The sequence below is a fragment of the Hyperolius riggenbachi genome, chromosome 3 (assembly GCF_040937935.1).
Source record: "Hyperolius riggenbachi isolate aHypRig1 chromosome 3, aHypRig1.pri, whole genome shotgun sequence".
NCBI classification, from domain to species: domain Eukaryota; kingdom Metazoa; phylum Chordata; class Amphibia; order Anura; family Hyperoliidae; genus Hyperolius; species Hyperolius riggenbachi.
Genome location: NC_090648.1, coordinates 138,691,330 through 138,714,121, shown reverse-complemented (window position 1 = coordinate 138,714,121; position 22,792 = coordinate 138,691,330). Strand labels below are relative to the sequence as shown.

The 22,792-nt window shown below is 45.0% G+C and overlaps 1 protein-coding gene across 2 annotated transcripts in view; it reads right to left on the bottom strand.

The window, feature by feature from the left end:
* The window catches only part of RASGRF1 (Ras protein specific guanine nucleotide releasing factor 1), a 137,951-nt gene that overhangs the window by 43,235 nt on the left and 71,924 nt on the right, over window positions 1-22,792 (bottom strand). The window contains exons 5-12 of one of the 2 annotated variants that reach the window (XM_068274967.1): window positions 15,068-15,321; window positions 14,172-14,251; window positions 13,871-14,064; window positions 10,541-10,650; window positions 9,030-9,148; window positions 7,817-7,977; window positions 5,332-5,389; window positions 5,042-5,169 (exon numbers count right to left, since the gene is read on the bottom strand). In XM_068274967.1, coding sequence (XP_068131068.1) covers window positions 5,042-5,169; window positions 5,332-5,389; window positions 7,817-7,977; window positions 9,030-9,148; window positions 10,541-10,650; window positions 13,871-14,064; window positions 14,172-14,251; window positions 15,068-15,321 — 1,104 coding nt within the window. Of the gene's footprint in view, window positions 1-4,971; window positions 5,170-5,331; window positions 5,390-7,816; window positions 7,978-9,029; window positions 9,149-10,540; window positions 10,651-13,870; window positions 14,065-14,171; window positions 14,252-15,067; window positions 15,322-22,792 lie in introns of those variants that run through there. The other variant, XM_068274968.1, reaches the window with a different exon arrangement.

Below are 22,792 nucleotides of genomic sequence, written 5' to 3'. Positions count from 1 at the left end.
CGAAAGTTCGGGTCCCCATTGACTTCCATTATGTTCGGAGTTCGGCTCGAACACCCGAACATCGCGACCATGTTCGGCCCGAACCCGAACATCTAGATGTTCGCCCAACACTACACGTGACCTGTTCGGCCAATCACAGCGCTAGCCGAACGTTCGGGGAACGTTCGGCCATGCGCTCTTAGTTCGGCCATATGGCCGAACAGTTTGGCCGAACACCATCAGATGTTCGGTCGAACTCGAACATCACCCGAACAGGGTGATGTTCTGCAGAACCCGAACAGTGGTGAACACTGTTCGCCCAACACTACTTGTAGCCTCTGTAACTGGCCTAGTAATTCGTCCAGTCGGGGCCAGTCAGCGGGGCCAGTGTGCGCTCCCCCGTTTTGCCCCCGTGGCTGAGAACATTCAGCACTTGCACAGTACTACTGTACAGGCGCAATACGCTCCCGGCTACGGAAGCGTGATGGGGGAGTGAGCACAGCCAGCCTGCGCAGTATGCCCCGGACCGGAGGACTTTCCGGGGCAATTTGCAGAGGCTGCAAGCAGCAGAGGAGGAGGGCGGCGTGGGAGTGATCTGGCCGGAGGGGTCTGGAGGAAGCCCCTGGTTTGTATACAGTTTTGATATCCCCCGTCTCAGGTTACCTTTACATTTCTTTTCAATTCAAGAATTACAAGACATTTTTCTAATTGTTAGTAACATTTCAAAAATCGGACCAATGTGTTATACACAAGTGTTACATTTTTCACCAATTATAAAAAAAAAAAAAAAAAAAAAAAAAAGACTGAAAACACTAAAAAAATACTTGGGTCTATAAATCAAGATTGACAATCTACTTGAAATCATTCAATTGTTATAAAAATTATTCAGGAAAATCAACCATTCCTGGTCTTCTTTTAATGAAAAACCCCCAGGAAGTCAGATTTCTTGACGTAATAAAAAAAAAAAAAATAACTTTCAAATGTCTTTATAACCAATCATTTTTATTGAACTGTTGTGAAAATTGGATCATTTTATTTTACCATGTGCGGCCTTAATAGTGATGAGCTTTGTACCTTTACCCACTTGTCACCATTGTCACATGACGCGGGACTACAATAATAGCTTCTGAGTGTTACTACAGGATCACAGCTGCATAGTGTCACCTAGATCGCATGTTTCACATACAGGCCTACAAGGCCACCCGGTGCAGACAAAACATTTCACATAGATATTTCCATAGAAAGATATTTTTTTCTAGGATTCAAATTTAACATAGGCAACCATGAGACTCATAAACTACACCTCATGCATGCATGTTGTGAAATATAATATACTGATCTTCATTTTTGATGTAAAAAATAACTACAAGCTAATTTACAAATAATTTGGCCTGAATTGCTATTGTTTTCCATGCTGGAGGTCACTGCAGAACTTAAAGAGGAATCAAACTAAGACCATATTGCGCCCACAGTATTCTAAATAGAAAATACAAGAATGCTCTCTAGGTACTCCTCCACCACTATCTATAAATAATTGTGAGCCGTCTTGGACCACATTCGTACCAGGATGGAGCGTGGACATGCAAACCTATGCGACAAGCCCCTGTCAAATGGGTTCAGAGGGTCCCGGCCCTAGAAGGACGAGCCTGCGAGGAACAGGGGATACTTCAGGACTACCCAGAGGCTACCCTCTTCCAAGGTTGGGTATCTAACTTTTTAAAAAATTTGCCTTCAGGTACACTTTAGGCCGGTTCCACACTGCAGATTGGCGGTAGCGGTCCCGTCCGACTAGACCACCAAAAACAGGCCTCTGGTGATTACCGCCTTAGTATGTGGTAATCCCCGTCTGGCTGTCGGCCAAGCAGGAAGCGGTGCTCACTTCCTGTGGTCGAAGCAATCACATGCGGGTAAACGTGTTGCTAAAATATGCTGCGGTGCATGTGCAACACATAAAACTTGCAGTGGGCATTTTAAAATACACGTGTCGCCATAGACTTACATGATTTCCAGTCCACCGCACTTCCCCACAAGTCACCGCATTGAACTGTAGGTATACGCTCGTGTTAGATAGAGTACTTCTGCCGCACCGCACTGTGGGCAATGTGAACTACCCCATAGACTTACATTGCCATAGCGGTAGGCTGCAGTAAAATGCCACACCGTGACAGTGCGAAAGGGCCCTTAAGTGATTCTGAAAAAAACAATCTGGTTAAGAATAGGCTTCAGTTCGATGGCAAGGATTCCAAACTTTTTCAGCTTGTGCGCTTTTTTGAAAATTACAACTTGATAATGATCTACCAGGTAGAATCTACCTACAGATGCAAGCCACAACTGCAGTACATGCACAGCAGCAGTCCATGAGTGATTACCACAAACCGTCAGTCACTTAGATACATATTATAGACTCCTCCTCAGTAAGCCAAACAGAACAGTGCTTGCACAAACAGAGTCACAATATCATGCTTAAAATGTCATATTCAGAATCTGGCAAAATTGTAATCGGCAGTAGCACATACTGGGCTTGATTGACTAATAAAAATAGCATGCCGTATCAGAGTTAACACACCTTATTAGAGTTAACACGCCTTATCAAAGTTAGCATGCCTTATCTGAGTTAACACACCTTATTAGAGTTAACATGCCTTATCAGAGTAGCATAGCGAGTGCTACGGACTTATGCCTGCTAATTGGCAACAACAAGAGCTCCACTCGTCCTGCCCTGAGCTCCTGAGGTCCAATCACTTTAAGGACATTATCCCCGCACTTTGATTGGCCCAATAGGCTGCCTGTCACTTGACAGGAAACTTGACAGGCAGCCTATTGTGCCAATCAAAGTGCAGGGATCTTTTAACCACCCTGGCGTTCTATTAAGATCGCCAGGGTGGCGGCACAGCACTATTTTTTGTTTGATTTTTTTTTATTCATGTAGCTAGCCTAGCGCTAGCTACATGATTCCCCCCTCCCTGTGGCGTCCCACCCACCCCTCCAATCGCCGCCGGCGCATATGCCCATTCGGAAATCCCGTTCTGAAAGTGCTAGCTGCGTGTTTTTTAAAAAAATGATGAAAATCGGCCCAGCGGGGCCTGAGCGGCGCCCTCCGGCGGTAATGGACGAGCTGAGCTCGTCATTACCGCCATGGAGGTTAACGTGATTGGACACGCAGGGGCTCAGGGCAGGACGAGTGGAGCTCTCGACATTGCCAATTAGCAGGCATACGTACGTAGCGCTCGCTATGCTACTCTGATACTCTGATAGGGTGTGTTAACTCTGATATGGCATGTTAACTCTGATAAGGCATGCTACTTAGTGAATCAAGCCCACTGTTTCTAAATGTATGGCTCGCCACCTTGCAACATCATTATCCTCTACTCTGCTGTGCGAAACTTCGGGACAGCATATCACACTAAACTCATCCAAGTCAAAGAGATAGAGTATGACACATATGTCACTTAGGCGGGCAGTGAGGGATCTACCCAGAAGTCCTTTGGGATCTACCTGGTTTATCACAATCTACCCAATGGGCACCGCTAGATTACACCCTCACTTAGGTCATGTCAGATAACAGGGAGAGTTCCTGAAGGAATTAAGAGTTAGCAGTTATTGGCAGGAAAAGAAATTCAGCAGGGCTGTGGGTGCGTCCATGCAATCCATTCGTTTATAATTCGCTAATCTTTCATCAACCCTCACTATGGTCTGTTATGACCCAAGCAAGGGTTGTTGATTTGGCCTCCTAACAGCAGAAAGTCTTTAATATATCCAGGCTAGGACTCCAGGATCATTTGTTTTCTAATGATGAGAACTTTTGTAAAAAAAATAAAAACCACAAGCTAATTCAAATGTTTACGCTATTCTTGTATGAAATAATAATCCAAGATGAAAAACAGCGTTTTTATTAAAATCTATAACTAACAAACACTGCAACACAAAACAATTTACAATGGAATGGTATTAAAAAATAACCTTATTATAGTCTATAGCCAGTTAGAACGTGTGTAGTTACAAATGCTACCATCTAGATGCATTAAATTGCAACCGGAAGCTGCTCGTTGTCTGGCCAATGAGAGTAACAGCCAACCGTGTGAAAAAGGCCTCAGAATACAGCAAACAACTATAACCAACTACACCGATTTCCAATAATAACTAGTAGAATGCTTTTATATGGTTGCCATTCGGAATAAGGGTGAAATCGTGTTTCTCTTTTAAAACTAATTGGCTAATGCTTTTTAAGGTTTTTTTTTTTTTAAGTTTCTACTTAATAATCTGATGTTTTTGAGGAATGCAGGATAATATTTATTTATTCTTTGGATGGACTTTTTCAGTTGAACAACAGGAAGTAAAGTTTCAGACATCACCAGTACTATCCTTAGACTCACTATGTAACAGGAAATGACGTTTCAGACATCCACCGTACTATCCTTACACTTACTAAGTAACAGGAAATAACGTTTCAAACATCCCTCATACTATCCTTACACTATGTAACAGGAAGTAACGTTTCAGACATCCCTCGTAGTATCCTTACACTTACTATGTAACAGTAATGTTTTAGCCATCCCCCGTACTATCCTTAGACTTACTATGAAACAGGAAATAAAGTTTCAGACATCCACCGTACTATCCTTACACTTACTATGTAACAGGAAGTAACATTTCAGACATCCCTCGTACTATCCTTAGACTTACTATGTAACAGGAAGTAACATTTTAGCCATCACCCGTACTATCCTTAGACTTACTGCATTGAACCTTCAAGTTACAGTATATGGGGAATGAGACCACACAATAAAATTATTACTAAAGATGTGGTCTTTTCTCAACTCTGGGACTGGTCACGGAAGGCAGAAACTTCCACTTAGTAATTCTTGTCAAGTACTTTCTGTTCTGACTGGTGTCACTGTGCTCATATATAGCTGTCCTAGTTGGGGCTGCTTTTAGTCTCAGCACATATGGACATAAACTTTAGTAATGACAATGATATGACAGTGTTTGTACCATGAAGACGTAATGATGTCATGATGACTATGGAGACAAGTTGATGTCAATGTGATGACAGGTTTGTGACCTGGCTGATGTCACTGGTCCATGCTGCTTTCTCCTGTCTGGAGGATGCCATCAGGATGACGACAAAAGGAGGACAGTCTTTGGGTTCCACTGAGATCTTGAAGTCCAGGTGATCTACTTCTTGTCTGTCTGTGAAGGGAGTCACAAGGCGACATTAGAGAACCATACTACGCATGCTGAGTAATGGTAGAGTGAGATAGTAATAATACAGTAGGGCATAGTATATTAGTAATGATTTTTTAGAGGAAGGAATTACACGTAGAATACTAAGAGTTTGATATATATACTAACTGTCATCATCCTCTTGATCTTCTAATAAAGTGCAGTCCATTAAGGAGATCACCCCATTCTATAAGGAAGAAAGAAAGCAGACTGTTCAGAGACATTTCTGGATGAAAAGTCTGTCACAGCGATTAGAGCTGTGGATGGAGAAAGCATTTAGACACAAAAGACATATACAGTGCTTAAAGTGTACCTGAGTTTAAACAACAACAAAAAAATAATATATTCCTGGAGCTTCCTCCAGCCCCCTTTGGCCTGATTGCTCCCTTGGCGCCGTCCTGGGTACTTCCATAAGAGCTCCTGGTAAATTCAGCCAGTTGGCGCAAGCGCAGTGTGGCCGTGTGCGCTCCCCGTCATGCTCCCGCAGCCAGTAGAGTTCCGTGCCTGTGCAGTAAGCCTAGACTCCCTAAGTTACAGGGAGCCCATACGGAGAACCCAGAAGGTGGAGTATGGCGCTGAGGGAGCGATCAGGCCGAGCTGAGGGGGATGGAGGAAGCCCCAGGTATGTATGAATTCTTTATTTTGTTTCATCTCAGGTTCTTTTTAAACTGATCTGACAATTAACAGACCTTACAAATTTGACGCATGAACAGAATTCACACGCATCCCTTTGGAACCACAGAGTAATTGTTCCAGTGACTTGGCTGATTCGCTTGGCAATGAAACAACAACTGCAAGTGTGAAATTCCCTGCAATGCTATAGTTATGCAAGTCAGAACTTACCGGTACTAGTTAGAGCAAAGGTGTCAAACGCAAGGCTCCGAGGCCAAAATTTTGCCCTCCACACGATGTTATCAATTCATCCCTCCACACCATTTTATCAATTCATCCCTCCACACCATTTTATCAATTCATCCCTCCACACCATTTTATCAATTCATCCCTCCACACCATTTTATGTGGCCCTCAAGAGCTTAAAATCTGCATGATTGTAAGCAGTAAAAATGAAGAAATGAATCCTAGCTGTATACTTGTGTTTGTACCGGTAGTTTTTTGACATTTCCATGGAGATGGCAGCAGGCCATTCCTGATATACTGTATGTACTGTACACGCATGTAATTTTCCGGCTTGTGATCATGTGTACCAACCATTTCATTTTTTAAAATGAATTTTCTAGTAGATTGGCAATATATTTAAGAGACAGTGCCCATCTTTGCATTTTTTTGTTTTAGTTTTATCTCTAAATAAATGCACCCTCCTGATCTCCCATTAGGCCTGAAAGTTAAATCGAATTTAAATTGAAATCGTGATCACCAAGATCACAATTTCGGAATCGTCAAAGCGGCAATTATCGCAATCACGTCATTTTCACATGGGGGAAGTTTGAAGAAGTGTGCTTGGCAAAACTCCAGGTTCCTGTATGTCACATGACATACAGGAAGTATTCCGTGCATTAGAAGCTATGTCCAGAACTGATGCAGCTTGGGGGATAGAGGAGGCACAGAGAGACGCAGAGAGAAAGAGTGGGCACAGAGACACAAAGGGGGCAAGAGAGAGACCCAGAGGAGGCACAAAGAGAGACAGAGGAGGGAACAACTAGGCAAAGAGGGGGAACAAAGCTTGATTGGAAGGAAACCGTGCATCGAATCGAAATCGCAATTTCAGACAGAAATCGCTCCATTCAATTTTTTCCCAAAATCGTTCAGGCCTATCTCCCATTATGCGTTTAAAAGCATGGCGTTTTGCCATCTCCATCCATACTGCCGAAAGCTGCAAGCAAGCATTCTTTTTAAGCAAGTTAGCTGTTTGGAGCTGACACCCTCTTCACTCCCATTCACAAGTTTGCCTCAGGCAGCAAAAAGTCTAGAACAGGCCCTGGGGATAGGAGTGCAAAATTTACACTGGGGCACAAGGCTCTGTAGCTGCGCCGATGCCCTGGTGGTAAGGTGCTAAAGGGACTGGCTTTCTTTCAGCAATTGTGAAGTTACACTGGCTTTATCACATCTGCGCACACGATCCTGCAGAATGAGAGTCATAAAGAGCATATACAGTATATGCTGTTGTTGCTGATGGAATGGCAGTTTTATCACTTCCACCATGAAGTGGTGGAACTAATTGATTTAGGCCCTCCTCTGGAGGTGGCTTCATAGGTCTTTGATTGCAGCACTCTACTCATATCTAGAAGCCTGTGTTTACTTCCAACAGCCAGACAGGGGCTGCCACAATAAGGCACAAGTACTGCTCCTTCTGTGTCAGCCATGCCTTCTCTTAACTACTGGTGATGGCAAACCTCAGATGGGGAGGAAGGAAGGACTTAGCAGTTGAGTCATAGATGGATTCTCGTCTGACTATAGGAACTAATTGAGGCTAAGAAGAGCCCCATTAGTGTCAGTAGCCAGTATTTCTGCATACTATGCCTGGGTGAACTTAAAAATCATTTGGTAAGATTTTCCTGAAGATGTTAATAGTATAGAAATAATATTTATGTACTCCTTCAGCAGACAACCATAGGGTATACAGCAGGGTATATGCTGAATATAAGTCCACACTTACCTTAGTAAGGTGCAGCTTCCCTCCAGAGCTGCGAGTGCAGATGAGAAGGTGTTTAGAGAACAAGAAGCACTGACGTTCTCCTTCCTTTCTCAGAGAAAGGGATCCTAAACGCCCTCGCGTTGCCCTGCTCTTCTCTGACATGGGCACTTGGATCAGGCACCCTAAAATTAAAAATAAATTAATTGGAATTAAATATGTATATACTGAGCCTACAAGTATTTTAAACTTTCAAACCAAAAACTTAAAGCAAAATTGCCAAAAATGGCCATTGCACGTCTTTTTGTAATTACTGTATATCGCTGAGGATAAGCTGACTTATGGGTACCAAAAAAATGACATGTGTGCCGTCCCTCATGCAGAGCTGGCGTCAGGGACAGCATAGCTACCTGTCCTTGCTCCAGCTTGCATCGTCATCTCCCCAGCAACTTCTAAACTGCGGTCACATGACAGTGAGCAGGGAGCTCTAGCGGACAGTTCAGAAGCTGCCAGGAAGACGCAAGGACCAGAGCCGGACTGAGTGAGCAGTTCAGCCTCCCATCTGAAAGAGGCATTAGCATAATATCCCCCAGTGCAAGTTCTATGCAAAAGGTACTGCCAGTTTGATGGGATGAAGCTTGACCTGTTTCAACTGATTATAGCAGACAGACCCTCCCTATTAGCATTTCCATCAAGGGATTCACTACCTCTTTTGCACAACAGAATCAGATAAGGATATGCAATACTATGGGCTTGATTCACAAAAGAGTGCTAAGCAAGGCTGCTTTGCACGTGATATCATGTGCGTAAAGCTTTACGCACGCAAGCTAATGACTTCACGTGAAGTCAATAGTTTGCGCGTGTAAAGTTTTGCGCACATTACATCGCGTGCAAACCAGCTTAGCATACACTCTCAAAGCGGACTTATCGCACTTATGCCAAAATGCCGTACGCACGGTAAAAGTTAACGGGTGAGCGCTAAAACTTTGCATGTGCAACACGCGCGCAAAATGGCTTGCACGCACATTTGCATGTGCAAAGCTTTTAGGCGTGATAACTCAGTTATCACTGTTTTGTGAATAAAGCCCCATTTGCTAACATGCTTTCAATCTATAGAGATGACCTGGAGAGAATTTTTTCTTCAATAAAAGTGGAATTTCATTCAAGACTGGTAAAAGTCTTGGTAAGTGGTGGCTGAATTGGAGCAGATAGCAAAGCACTGCCAAAGAGGACCTACCTTGCCGTACAAAGGTCTGACTGGTATCCAACAATATCTCACATCCTTCCACAATCATCCTCTCAATGGCCAGGTTCTTGCGGATATTTTCTGTTTCGCTGACCTCATCGTGCATTATTCTAAGGAAAATCACAGTTTATTAGCTGATGAGTTTACTCATCTACATTGATAAAATGCTCCTCTGATATACAAGCAGAAATTACTGCTCCCATAGGTTTGTACCCAAAGCATCGAAAAGGTCAAAAAGTAAATACTTACCTAAGGAGAGGGAAGCCTCTGGATTCTATAGACGCCATCCACTGGTCCTCCATCGTCAAGCATGGACCCCCTGAAGATTACAGTCGATGGCTTGCCAGTAATCAAATCAGGACCGCACTCCTCTTCAGGCATCAGTGTGGCCATACTGCACTTTTGCAAGTATGGGCGCCTGCACAGTAAGCCTGAACCACTCCTGCGCTAACAGCTCTCTGCTACTGGGCAGGCTTGGCCGTGTTCACGTGGGCGTATCGCAGCTGCGCTCGTGCCAGAATAGGAGTGTAATCCCGATGTTAAGGAGGAGTGGCAGGGGACAGGAGGACAGCAAGGGAAGCTTCTGGAGTATCCAAAGGCTTCTCTCTCCTTAGACAGGTTTTTACTTTTTTAACTCTGGTTCTCTTTAAAGGAAACCAGAGACAATTACACATAAAAGATTTATACATACCTGGGGCTTCCTCCAGCCCCATGCCCAGGATTGCTCCCAAGCAACCATCCTCAGCCTTCTGTATCGCCGGTACCGGGTCTTGTAACTTCCCCCAGTCATGGCCAATCTGCATAAGAGAAGTGCGCCCTCTATGTATCCCTCCGGCCGCTGCTGGAGAGATACGTAAAGAGCGCACTTCTCTTACGCAAGACTGGCCACGACTGGAGGAAGTTACGGGAACCGGTACCGGCGATACAGAAGGCTGAGGACGGTGGCTGCTGGAGAGATACGTAAAGTGCGCACTTCTCTTACTTCCGACTGGCCGCGACTGGAGGAAGTTACGGGACCCGGTACCGGCAATAGAGATGGCTGAGGACGCCGCCTTTGGAGCGATCCGTGAGGATGGGGCTGGAGGAAGCCCCAGGTATGTATAAAACTTTTATATGTAATGGGCTCTGGTACACTTTAAGCCCAAGTCTAAGGGAATACAAAACGTAAAATATGAAATGTATATCCGATGTTGTCAACACTGTTCAGTTAGATAAGTAAATATATAAGCGTAATTATATAGTAGAAAATATATTCTTGAGGTCCCTTTCATAGCAGAGCACACGAGCATTTCCATTGCGTTGCATTTGTTGGGAAATAAAAGGTGTACTTTAGAATATCCCATTCAATACAAATCTACTCCTCGGCAGTTTGTGTTACCGATCCTCCGGGATACTGTGGGGTAATCAATAATATTTGTTTACTTTGTACAGCACCACGGAATTTGTTGGCGCTTTATGAATCAATAATAACAGTAATAAAAAGATAATAATAATCATCTCACCTGGAGAGCTCCTCCAGCTTGGATTTGGCATATTCTAGGCTGTTGCGCTCCACATGTTCGTGAGGCGTATGGGCAAGGAGCTCATGCAGAGTTAAGATATAACGAGGGATCTAAGAAAACAAGATTCTGTTACACATCTATCAACAACAGCTAATAAACTGGTACGGTAGTGTTGCAGTCTAGCACATATCCATAAAATAGCCATTTTTCAATTTCCTCCAACGTGTACCAGTTTCATACCAGTTTCATACATATTGTATTCAGGATCGGGCCACACAAGGGCAGATGTTGGCACAGCTATTTGTATATCAACATTGCAGGATGTCATACATTTTTAGTAATGACAGGCTGCTATTGGCTTTCAACGTAGCCATTAGCTAATGTGGTGTATCCTAAAATAAGATAAAGGACCACTCCAGCGGAAAAAAAAAAAAGTGAGCAGTTAAAATCTGACAGAACCGACAGGTTTTGGACTAGTCCTTTTCCTCATGGGGGATTCTTTGTTTTCAGAAGCATTTCCTGAAGGGCAGTTAAGTTTAACTGCCAAAATGGTGTGCAAATGAGTACGGAGGCTGGCTGGTATCTTACTGTTTTAAATGCTTTTGATAACAAAAAAAACCAAGAATCCCCCATGTCGGTTTTGTCAGATTTTAACTGCTTACTTTTTTCGCCGGATTGGTCCTTTAAAAGACTTCTGACCTTTCCAGATTGCTGTAATAGTGTAAAATTAGTCAATTACTATTAGATGGCTGTAGACTAACTGGCCTTAATAAATAATTTCGTCTTTAATCATCATGGATTATTGAGTGGTTCCCTGACCTTTCCACCTTCTAGAAAAATGGAAGAAAAATGGAAATGTAGAGCTCTAATAATAAGAAAAGAATAATAGAAAAAAAAGCTGAAATTAATTTAGGTACGTGAGAGAAATGTAAAAGCTGTTTAGGTTAATATGGCTATAATCTGAGCAGGCCAAGAAAGGGTTACCATACCAAGCAAAGTATTTAGAAAGTGTTCTAATAGGTCAACAAGAGGGCAGTGTAGATGGTGGGCGGAGTTTAATAATATGTGGTGGGTTTCCTGTGCTTTTAGTTGACTGTCAAATTATATATCTACTGTTTAGTGAAAAGAGCATTTTGACAAATACTGGTTTTCCAGTACAGGAAGCGTTAGAAAACTTAAGTTGTTATCTATGCAAAAGAGTTTCTCTGAGCTATTCGACCAATCTTGGTGACATACAGTCCTGTTTTCTGAAGCACTTAAACAAAAACAGTGAGAGACAGCTTTAGCTAAGGTTTTACTGCAGGGAAGTTCAAAGGGTCATTATTTCTGCTTTGTTTCATAGCTTAAAAGACAGAGTGTGGTTTTAAACTGCAACAGTATGATGCAATGTTATAGAAAAAAAGCTATATAACTGAAAATAAATATATGAGACTCTTTTATTTGCTACTAATGTTCTATTAATTCTCTGTACTACACATACAATTCATTATATCATAAGTATTTCTTTGCTGCAGGTTTGCTTTAACATTGCTGTAATTTGCTAAATGCTTCCATGAAAATACGTGAAAATACATGCGAAGCAGCTCATCTCAGCGCTGCTTCAGCGCTGCTTATGAGTGGCGATATAGCTGTAATGCTAGAGCTCTGCAGCCCGGCAACAGCCGAACCCCAAATTATGTGTCACTCCAGGTTGCTACAACTTCAGGGGGATTTCGGCTCACCCTGCGCCCAACTGACTGGTTCGCCACTGTATGGGCACAACACCTTTTTTTTTTAAATAAACAATGTGGATGGCTTGTCTGCTAGGCACTGATATACCTGGCAATCAATAAGCATACATGCATGTGAGGTCCTATTCAAGTAGTCCACCTTTCCCCATATACTGCACCAACATCACAGGCAGGGATCAGTGAATAATGGCGCACAGCGCCTATGCATAAAAATGGCGCCGCATTAAAAAGATACGCTTATCGCTATTTATCGTTAGTACTGCATAATAATGGCGCACAGGGAACAAAGAAGAAAAACGGCACACACTAACGTTATTTATCAATAGTGGCACACACTAACGTTATTTATCAATAGTGGCACACACTAACGTTATTTATCAATAGTGGCACACACTAACGTTATTTATCAATAGTGGCACACACTAACGTTATTTATCAATAGTGGCACACACTAACGTTATTTATCAATAGCCCTCTACATAAGCCAAACTGCAGACGTTATTTAACTGCAAAATGGTGAATGGATTTAATGTAACACTGTCAAGGTTAGGGTTAGTCACCACCGGGGGGGGGGGGGGTCTTAGGGTTAGGCACCACCAGGGGGGTCTTAGGGTTAGGCACCACCAGGGGGGTCTAGGGTTAGGCACCACCAAGGGGGTGGTTAGGGTTAGGTACAGGGAGGGTTCTGTGTGAGAGTAGGGTTAGGTATAGTTACAGTACACTATACACCACCAGGGAGGTTGTTAGGGTTAGGCACCACCAGGGGGGTGGTTAGGGTTAGGCATCACCAGGGGGGTCTTAGGGTTAGGCACCACCAGGGGTGTGCTTAAGGTTAGGCACCTCCAGGGGGGGTGGTTAGGGTTAGGCACCACCGGGGGGGGGGGTTAGGGGTTAGGGATAGGTGCAGAGAGGGTTCTGTGTGTTAACGCTAAATAACAATAAGTCTTTAACGTTAAATAGCGATAAGCGGAAAACGGATTAGCGGCAACACTGTGCGCCATTATTCACAGGCGCCATTTTCAGATGGATGCCACAGGCAAGCCAGAATGTAAGTGACTCCTGCCCAGGCCCGGATTTATGTCACAGGAGCCTATAGGCACAGATGTCCTGGCACCCTAGACACCCTCCATGAACCTACAAACCTCCGCTGAACTGCACCACAGGTGTGCTGGCTGACCCAGCTGTCACTTCTCCCTTACTTCCTTTGCCCCGTCATAGGTAGCTACAGGTGCCCCTTAGTAGTAGCCAGAGGTACTCTTAGTATTAAGTTGCCCCAAACTGAAGGGAGATCTCGTCAGTGGAATGCCGAGAGCTGAGTGGGTAACCTCTCATTTACTCTCTGCTCAGGACTCTGCAAAAAGAAGGAAGTAGGGAGGCAGGTGGGGAGGGAAGTGAGACGCATTTCCATCATAATGTGCCTACAGTGCCTTATGGTAAATCTGGCCCTATTCCTGCCTGGTGATCATGAGCCATTACTAAGCCAAAGGATTGCCTTTGGTGATTATAAAGCTTAGCATAGCATTGGGATCCTTAGAATTTTTATAACGTTTGCAGTGTGCCCATCTAAAGCCTGCAGTATAGCGAGGTTTGAAATGCAAACCTGAAACATAGGATAGGTGAGAAAGGTCTCCAGAGTTCGCTCCTCACAGTCCGGTTTGGCTTCATAATGTTTCAGAAGTTTGTCAAAGTCTCGGTTCTGTTTGCAGTGTGCCAAAATCTGCAAGCTGTATTGATGGTTCCGCACAAACTCTTGGTAAATGTTCAGCATTGGCAGAAGGATGTCAAACAGGTCGGCTGTGAGAGTGAGGTACAAACGTATGATCAGATATTCTAGGAATGATAGTGACAGAAAATGACAACACAGAGGCAAAATCATGTAACAGAGAAAGACAATTCCTTACCCAACACCAGTGTGGGCCAACTGGATATTCGCGCCTTCAGACCCTGATAAAAGATCTGATGCAAAAACATGATGGTCTCACTGTAAAACAAAAAGTGCAATGAATACACATGATGTTCACAAAGTTCAGGGGCGTTTTTAGGCATAGGCAGTACAGGCCACTGCCTGGAGTGCCATTGGTCCTGGGGGGGCACCATGCCCCTGAGCTAAGCCCTTACCCTGAGCTAAGCCCCACCTCCTGGATGAAGCCACGCCCCCATGTGTTTGTACCTCCTGTCACTTTGTGCCTCCTTCTGTCACCTTCAGTCTCCATGTGCCACCTCTACCCCCCCATGTGTCTTTCGGCCCCCCCCCTGTGCCTCTTTTTGTCTCTCTTTGTGCCTCCTTCAGTCCCCTTGTGCTACCTCTGCCCCCCTGTGCTTCCAGAGATAGATTAAATTTAAATGGTGCCCTAGGCAAGCTACGACTTTGGGCCCACACTTGATGGCCACCTAGCTTTTTGGGGTAGATTTGTTGGGGGTTAGCATAAACCCTAGACACTCTCCAGCTCCTAGGCACCTTCCTAAGGGCCTTGTGAATGATTTGGCTCTGTGTGCGTCTCTCTGTCCCTCCCTCTGTCCCACTGTGCCTCCTTCTGTCCCCCTTCATGCCTCCCTCTGTCCCTTTGTCCCCCTATCTGTTCCCGACCCACCTCCTGCACTCCCCAAGTCCAGTGTGTAAAGGCAGAGTATAATGCAGCAGAAGCTGTGCTCCCTCTAACCTCCCCTCGGGAGTCGTAGGGGGGGGGGGGGGGGGGCAGATGACACAGGACTACTTGCTTGGAGTGACAAAAAGGCTAGAAACGCCACTGATGAAGTTGGAATGTACAAGACACCAAGGCAAGTTCAAGTATTTTACCTGTTCAGAAAAATGCTGCTAACATCATCATGGGTGATTGGGGGCTTCTTGGAACTCGCCGCCATGCGGAGAGGCCTCAGGAAGTTGTTGACCAGTATATGGAGCTGCTGAACATACTCCGCCTCTGCTTCCAGCATGCTGAACACTACCTGGTTTCTCTTGCGCATGCTGTCTGCATGAGGAGACCTGGAATAATCCTGGATTATACTCTTCCATTTCCGCCGGCACAGCCAGCCGCGTAGGAAGCTCTGCACCTATCATGGGATAAATAGATAACAGCTTACCCTTTATATTGTGCCTTTAATGTCTGTTTTATCTCATTTTTAAAGATTTTTGCTGACTTCACTTTATCTCTTGACTTAAAAATATTCAATGGCCATATCCACAATGTTGTGTTAATTTGCTAATTTGCTGCCTAACTAAGTAACAGCTATTTGAAAATTGTACATACAGTAAATGAATTCATGATTGGGCATTACCAAGACAGTGAAGATCAGACTTGTAGTTTACTGTTTCACCTTCAGGTGGTGTCTGGAGCTTGGATCTCTGTGAACATATCTCTTTCCACCTGCATGTGTATCCCATTAGCCCGGGGATTAAAGGAATACTATAAAGTTTAAGTTTTTTAAGTTTTTTTTCTGAAGCCCTTTAGGAGTTAGGAAAGACTTGGTGATTGCAGATAATGTCAGTAAAAGAAAAAAAAACATCTGTCACCTTATCAGATCTTGCATGGTGTTAGGACAGTGCAGGGGTGATGGGTGACGGGTTTATCTATTCAGCGTCTATTCAGTATAGGCTGTAACAGCCTCTCTTCCTCTCTGCACAGAAGAACCCGCTCTGCTGCCGACACAGCATGGATTGTTCATTTATGTCCAGCCAGGAATGGATTGTGTATGTCCAGCAAGGCTAGTGCAGAGAGGAAGAGAGGCTGTTACAACCTACACTGAATAGACGCTGAATAGATAAACCCGTCACGACGGATGTGTTTTTTTTTTCTTTTACTATCATTATCTGCAATTACCAAGTTTCTCCTAACTCCTAAAGGGGTTCAGAAAAAAACTTAAACTTTGATATTGTTCCTTTAATTACAGCGGGTTGCAAAAGTGTTCGGCCCCCTTGAAGTTTTCCACATTTTGTTATATTACTGCTACAAACATGAATCAATTTTATTGGAATTCCACATGAAAGACCAACACAAAGTGGTGTACACATGAGAAGTGGAATGAAAATCATACATGATTCCAAACATTTTTTACAAATAAATAACTGCAAAGTGGTGTGTGCATAATTATTCGGCCCCCTTTGATCTGAGTGCAGTCAGTTGCCTATAGACATTGCCTGATGAGTGCTAATGACTAAATAGAGTGCACCTGTGTGTAATCTAATGACAGTACAAATACAGCTGCTCTGTGAGGGCCTCAGAGGTTGTCTAAGAGAATATTGGGAGCAACAACACCGTGAAGTCCAAAGAACACACAAGACAGGTCAGGGATCAAGTTATTGAGAAATTTAAAGCAGGCTTAGGCTACAAAAAGATTTCCAAAGCCTTGAACATCCCACGGAGCACTGTTCAAGCGACCATTCAGAAATGGAAGGAGTATGGCACAATTGTACACCTACCAAGACAAGGCCATCCACCTAAACTCACAGGTCGAACAAGGAGAGCGCTGATTAGAAATGCAGTCAAGAGGCCCATGGTGACTCTAGACGAGCTGCAGAGATCTACAACTCAGGTGGGGGAATCTGTCCATAAGACAACTATTAGTCATGCACTGTACAAAGTTGGCCTTTATGGAAGAGTGGCAAGAAGAAAGGCATTGTTAACAGAAAGCATAAGAAGTCCCGTTTGCAGTTTGCCACAAGCCATGTGGGGGACACAGCAACCATGTGGAAGAAGGTGCTCTGGTCAGATGAGACCAAAATGGAACTTTTTGGCCAAAATGCAAAATGCTATGTGTGGCAGAAAACTAACACTGCACATCACTGAACACACCATCCCCACTGTCAAATATGGTGGTGGCAGCATCATGCTCGGGGGAGGGGGGGGCATCTCTTCAGCAGGGACACGGAAGCTGGTCAGAGTTGATGGGAAGATGGATGGAGCCAAATGCAGGGCAAACTTGGAAGAAAACCTCTTGGAGACTGCAAAAGACTTGAGACTGGGGCGGAGGTTCACCTTCCAGCAGGACAATGATCCTAAACATAAAGCCAGTGCAACAATGGAATGGTTTAAAACAAAACATATCCATGTGTTAAAATGGCCCAGTCAAAGTCCAGATCTAAATCCAATCGAGAATCTGTGGCAAGATCTGAAAACTGCTGTTCACAAACGCTGTCCATCTAATCTGACTGAGCTGGAGCTGTTTTGCAAAGAAGAATGGGCAAGGATTTCAGTCTCTAGATGTGCAAAGCTGGTAGAGACATACCCTAAAAGACTGGCAGCTGTAATTGCAGCAAAAGGTGGTTCTACAAAGTATTAACTCAGGGGGCCGAATAATTACGCACACCCCACTTTGCAGTTATTTATTTGTAAAAAATGTTTGGAATCCTGTATGATTTTCATTCCACTTCTCACGTGTACACCACTTTGTATTGGTCTTTCACATGGAATTCCAATAAAATTGATGCATGTTTGTGGCAGTAATGTGACAAAATGTGGAAAACTTCAAGGGGGCCGAATACTTTTCCAACCCACTGTATGCAACATGAGTGGATTGCCTACATAAGAGCTGCTGCTTGTCGCAATCCTTTGCCTGAATATTAAAGCGGAATATAACCCTGCATTTAAACTTTGCTCTAAAACATTATTTACAGCATATTATATGCAACCAGCATATTTTTTTTTTTTTTACTAAACCAGCATTGGAAGGGTTAAACACAGAGGTTTAAAGTTCCGTGGAGAGATATGCAGAAGTTCAGATAGATACATTTAACTACATAGAATGTAACAAGTGATAAATGTTACACACTCTTTGGCTGTCCTCCAGCTCCTTCTCAGTCAGTAAACAAAATGTATCTATGTCAGCTTCGGATGCATCTGCAGTTCTGTCCAGGAACTTTAAAGCTCTGTGTGACCCTTCCAATGCTGGTCTAGTAAAAAAAAAATGCTGGTTGCATATAATATACTGTAAATAATGTTTTAGAGCAAAGTTGAAATGCAAGGTTATATTCCGCTTTAAGTTGAATATTCACACTGCATGCTCCTGAGTTCTGTACAACCTGCTCCTGAACCTCCAACTTGCTACTGTTACCTTGTTTACTGGCTCTGACCTTTTGCACTTCACCCTGATCTTGCTATCTTTGACAAAATCTCACCAGAGGAGCTGGTGGGTACTATTAGAACACAGTAAGTGATTAATTTGGCTGAAGCTCAACAGAGGAGCTGGTAAGTACTATTAGAAGCACACCTCACCAGTGACAAGGGCTCACTGGTGAGTGGGAAGGTCGGACAGGCTAGGATCAATAACAGGCGGGCAGGTACAGTACAGAATCGGCAGGCAAGAGAGTAGTAAGATATCAGGCAGGGTTCAGCAACAGAGTCCGATGGGCAAAAGTACAGAAACAATTAGCAAGAGCAGAGTCAGCGGATAGCCAGAGTCATACACAGAATATCAATATACAGTAATAATAATCCTAGCCTTGTGTGAAATCCCTGGTTTCCTCCCAGATCAAAGCACACCGGATACTATCTAAGGTCTGAGCGCTAACACGTGAGTATTCGCAACAGCAGACAAGTTGCGAGTGAACAGTCAGCTGACGCGCCTCCTCCCCGCATAAAGGTCCTGTCTTCGCGCGCGCCCGTGCAATACGGCAACCCTATGTGCAAAAGACAAACCCATCCTTGGCGTACTAGATGCCAGAGGCACGGGCGCAGTCCCTGAACAGGAAGGCAAGGCGGCTGTGGTGACACCCTTCGTGCCCGCAGCCGCCATTCCTGCAGATGTTACAGTCCCCCCCCCGCCCCGAGTTTGCTTTTGGTAGCGAACTCGCCGATCAATCTTGATTGCCAAGGATACAGCCTCATTCAAGGACTTAGGCTCAGGATGACCTAACATCAAATCGGCTACAGCAGCATCAGACAACCCCGTCAGGAAACAATCCAGCAGCGCATACTGCCCCAATCTGGCTGATACTGCCCACCTTCTAAATTCAGCTGCGTAAGCAGGGCCGGTCTTAGGTTTCACAGCGCAACCTGATTTTTGTGCCCCCCTTCATCCTCTTCCCACGTGCATATACACACACACGCACGCACGCACATACACACAGGCCCATATGCAATTCCCCTTTTCTCCTGAGATATATCCTAGGACAGTGGTTCCCAACCTTTTTGACGTTGTGACACATCATGCCAAATGCTCAGATCTCTGTGACACGTCACGTATGTATAATAGAAAAAATACTATTAACCACGAATGGATGGAAAGAACGCATTATCCTGAATACACTTAAAAATGAAGGCTAGAACCTTTCAGGAATATTAATAAAAACAATCAGTGGGACAGTTAGCCACCTCCTCCCCATTTAGAATGATAGCACAGCACTGACAATTTGCACCACGCGTTATAACCGCAGTGTGCCCCCCCAAAAACACTCTCAGACTCAGTATAGGTAGGTAGCCAGGTATAGGTGCCCCTAGTATAAGATTTCATGTGTAGGTGCCCTCAATATAGGTTGCCAAGCATAGGTGCCCCCAGTATAGGAAGTCAGGTGAAGGTCTCCATCCCCCCCATAGGTAGCCAGGCATAGGTGCCTCCAGTATAGGTAGCCAGGTGTTGGAGCCCTCAGTAAAGGTAGCCAGCTATAGGTACCCTCAGTATAGGAAATCAGGTGTAGGTGCCATCAGTATAGGCAACCAGCTATAGGCGCCCCCTTGGAAGCTGGCGCCCTGAGCGACCGCTCTGGTCGCTCATATCAAAGGTCGGCTATGTGCGTAAGTCTCGACAGGGCTATGGCCTTGTCTGAGAGTCTTAAGTTTCCTCTCAGATGTTGTAGCCAAATCGGGATCGTCATATATAACTGCCATCGCTTTAAAGAAATCCTGCACAAAGGCCAACGCCTCACTACCCTCAGGGAGACTGTAGGCCCAAGATTGGGAATCCCCTGTTAAGAAGGTCTTTAAAAAAGTGACCTTCTGACTCTCTGCACCTGAGGATACTGGCCGTAACTCAAAATATGATAAGCACCGGTGCTTGAAGTTTTGAAAATCAGAGCGATGCCCCGAGAATCTTTCTGGAGGGGGCATCCTGGGCTCAATAACTAGAGGGGAGGACACTTGTGCATTGGGACCTTTAAGACGGTTAACTGTCTCAGCCAGTTGGTCAATCTGGGTTTGCTGTATGTTAACCGTCTTGATGAGATCGTTAACGGTTGTGGTCAAAAGTTCAACCCGATTGCACAGTGTCTCCATAATCTTTTGGTCTGTTGTTCTGTAACGATTGGTGTAGCAACACAGACATCTGATTATGTGTGATCTGCAGAATCACCAATAATACAGACGCTATACCTGATTATGTGGTGATCTGCAGTATCACCAATAATACAAGTATAGCTGACAGAATACAAGTATGTAGTGCTTGGTGCAACAGTAACTGAATAGTTTAGCTAGACCTCACCAGAGGAGCTGGTGGGTACTGTCGGAACACAGTAACTTAATAGTTTGACAAAACCTCACCAGAGGAGCTGGTGGGTACTATTAGAACACAGTAAGTGATTAATTTGGCTGAAGCTCACCAGAGGAGCTGGTGGGTACTATTAGAAGCACACCTCACCAGTGACAAGGGCTCACTGGTGAGTAGAAAGGTCGGATAGGCTAGGATCAGTAACAGGCGGGCAGGTACAGTACAGAATCGGCAGGCAAGAGAGAAGTAAGATATCAGGCAGGGTTCAGCTGACGCGCCTCCTCCCCGCATAAAGGTCCTGTCTCCGCACGCGCCCGCGCGATACGGCAACCCTATGTGCAAAAGACAAACCCATCCTCGGCATACTAGACGCCAGAGGCACGGGCGAACTCCCTGAACAGGAAGGCAAGGCGGCTGTGGAGACACCCTGCGTGCCCGCAGCCGCCATTCCTGCAGATGTTACAGTTATATTTGTGATCTTTTTAAGATTATTATTGTCTCCACCTTATTTCACTCTTGTCTGGTGTTTGGTCTTTAGTAGTTGTTTGTGGAACATGGAATACAGAACACGAAATTCAAATAAGCTCCTTTAGGCAAGTTGCTGCTACCTAATGCTGATGGCTGTAGTGAACTAGTATCAAAGTGAGGGGGCCGCAGGGCAGCCATCAGGGGGGGACAACTGACACTACAGTGAGGGGCCAAGGTCTTCTGGGGGCCCTGGGCCCCCCAAAGCGCTGGAAGGGCTGCATGTGGCTGCAGGCCTGTAGCTCACTAACCAGCACACTGCGATCCAGCACTGAGAGAAGAGTGACATCATCGCTAGAATGTGGGAAGCAGATGAGTGAGCCTGCTACAGCTGACTTTCTATACTGGGCCACCACCTATACCTGGCTACCTATACTTGGGCTGGAACCACCTATACCTAGCTACCTATACTGGGGCTGGAACCACCTATACCTGGCTACCTATACTGGGGCATCACCTATACTTGGCTACCTTTACTGAGGGCACCACCTGTACCTGGCTATCTATACTGGGGCACCACCTATACTTGGCTACTTATACTGGGGAGCCTATAGCTTGCTACCTATACTGGGGGCACCTGTACCTGGCTAACCTATAGTGGTCCACCACCCATAACAGGCTATGTATACTGGGGGCAACTATACCAGGCTACCTATACCAGAGCACCACCTATAGTTGAATACCTATACTGGAGCACCTGTATCTTGCTGGCCTATACTGGGGCACCAGCTATACCAGGCTACTTATACTGGGGGCATCTACACCAGGCTACCTATACTGGGGCACCACCTATAGCTGGCTACTTATACTGGGGGAACCTATACCTGGCTGCCTATTCTGGGGGCACCTATACCTGGCTAGTGGCTACCTATACTGGGGGCACCTATAACTGGTTGGGGAAGGGGGATGAGCGGGGACAGAAGGGGACAAGAGGTAACACATGGGGATAAAAGAGGCACAGAGGTGAAAAAAAGAGGCACAGGGAGAAAGAAGATGAGATGGAAACATGAGGTCACACAGAGGGACACAAAAGAGGCACAAACTGAGGTGAGACAGAGGGGGACAAAAGAGGCACAGGAAGGAAAGAGGGGGTCAAAAGAGAACGGTTAAAGGATAAGAACAGACCTACAAGTCCCTATCTCATTTGTTAACCGGGGACTACCTGTATTTTGCTAGTATTTGGCTCCACCCACAACATGCCATGGTCATGCCCACTTTTTGCCGCATCACGATGTGCATGCTGCTTTCTTCTATGTTGGAGCCATGAACATTTTTCGCCGCAGCGCACTTCGCGCACGGACACAGGGGTGGGGTGGCTACTGAGCAGGCACAGCAACCAGTGGGTGGGCCCGGGGGAGGGTGCCAGGCCTGATGATGTGTGAGGGGCCCCAAAATTTCTGATGGCAGCCCAGGAGGGGGGAACCTGCATGCTTACAATTTCACTCTGCTTGCTACCATCTCCTATAGCCAGGGGGTGGACCTAATAAAGCTCTGAGTAAGGGTCATGCTGTTATTTTTTTCTTCTTTCCATGGAGCTAACCATGTTCAGCCACCTGGGAAGCTTACTGTGCTGTGGTACCTG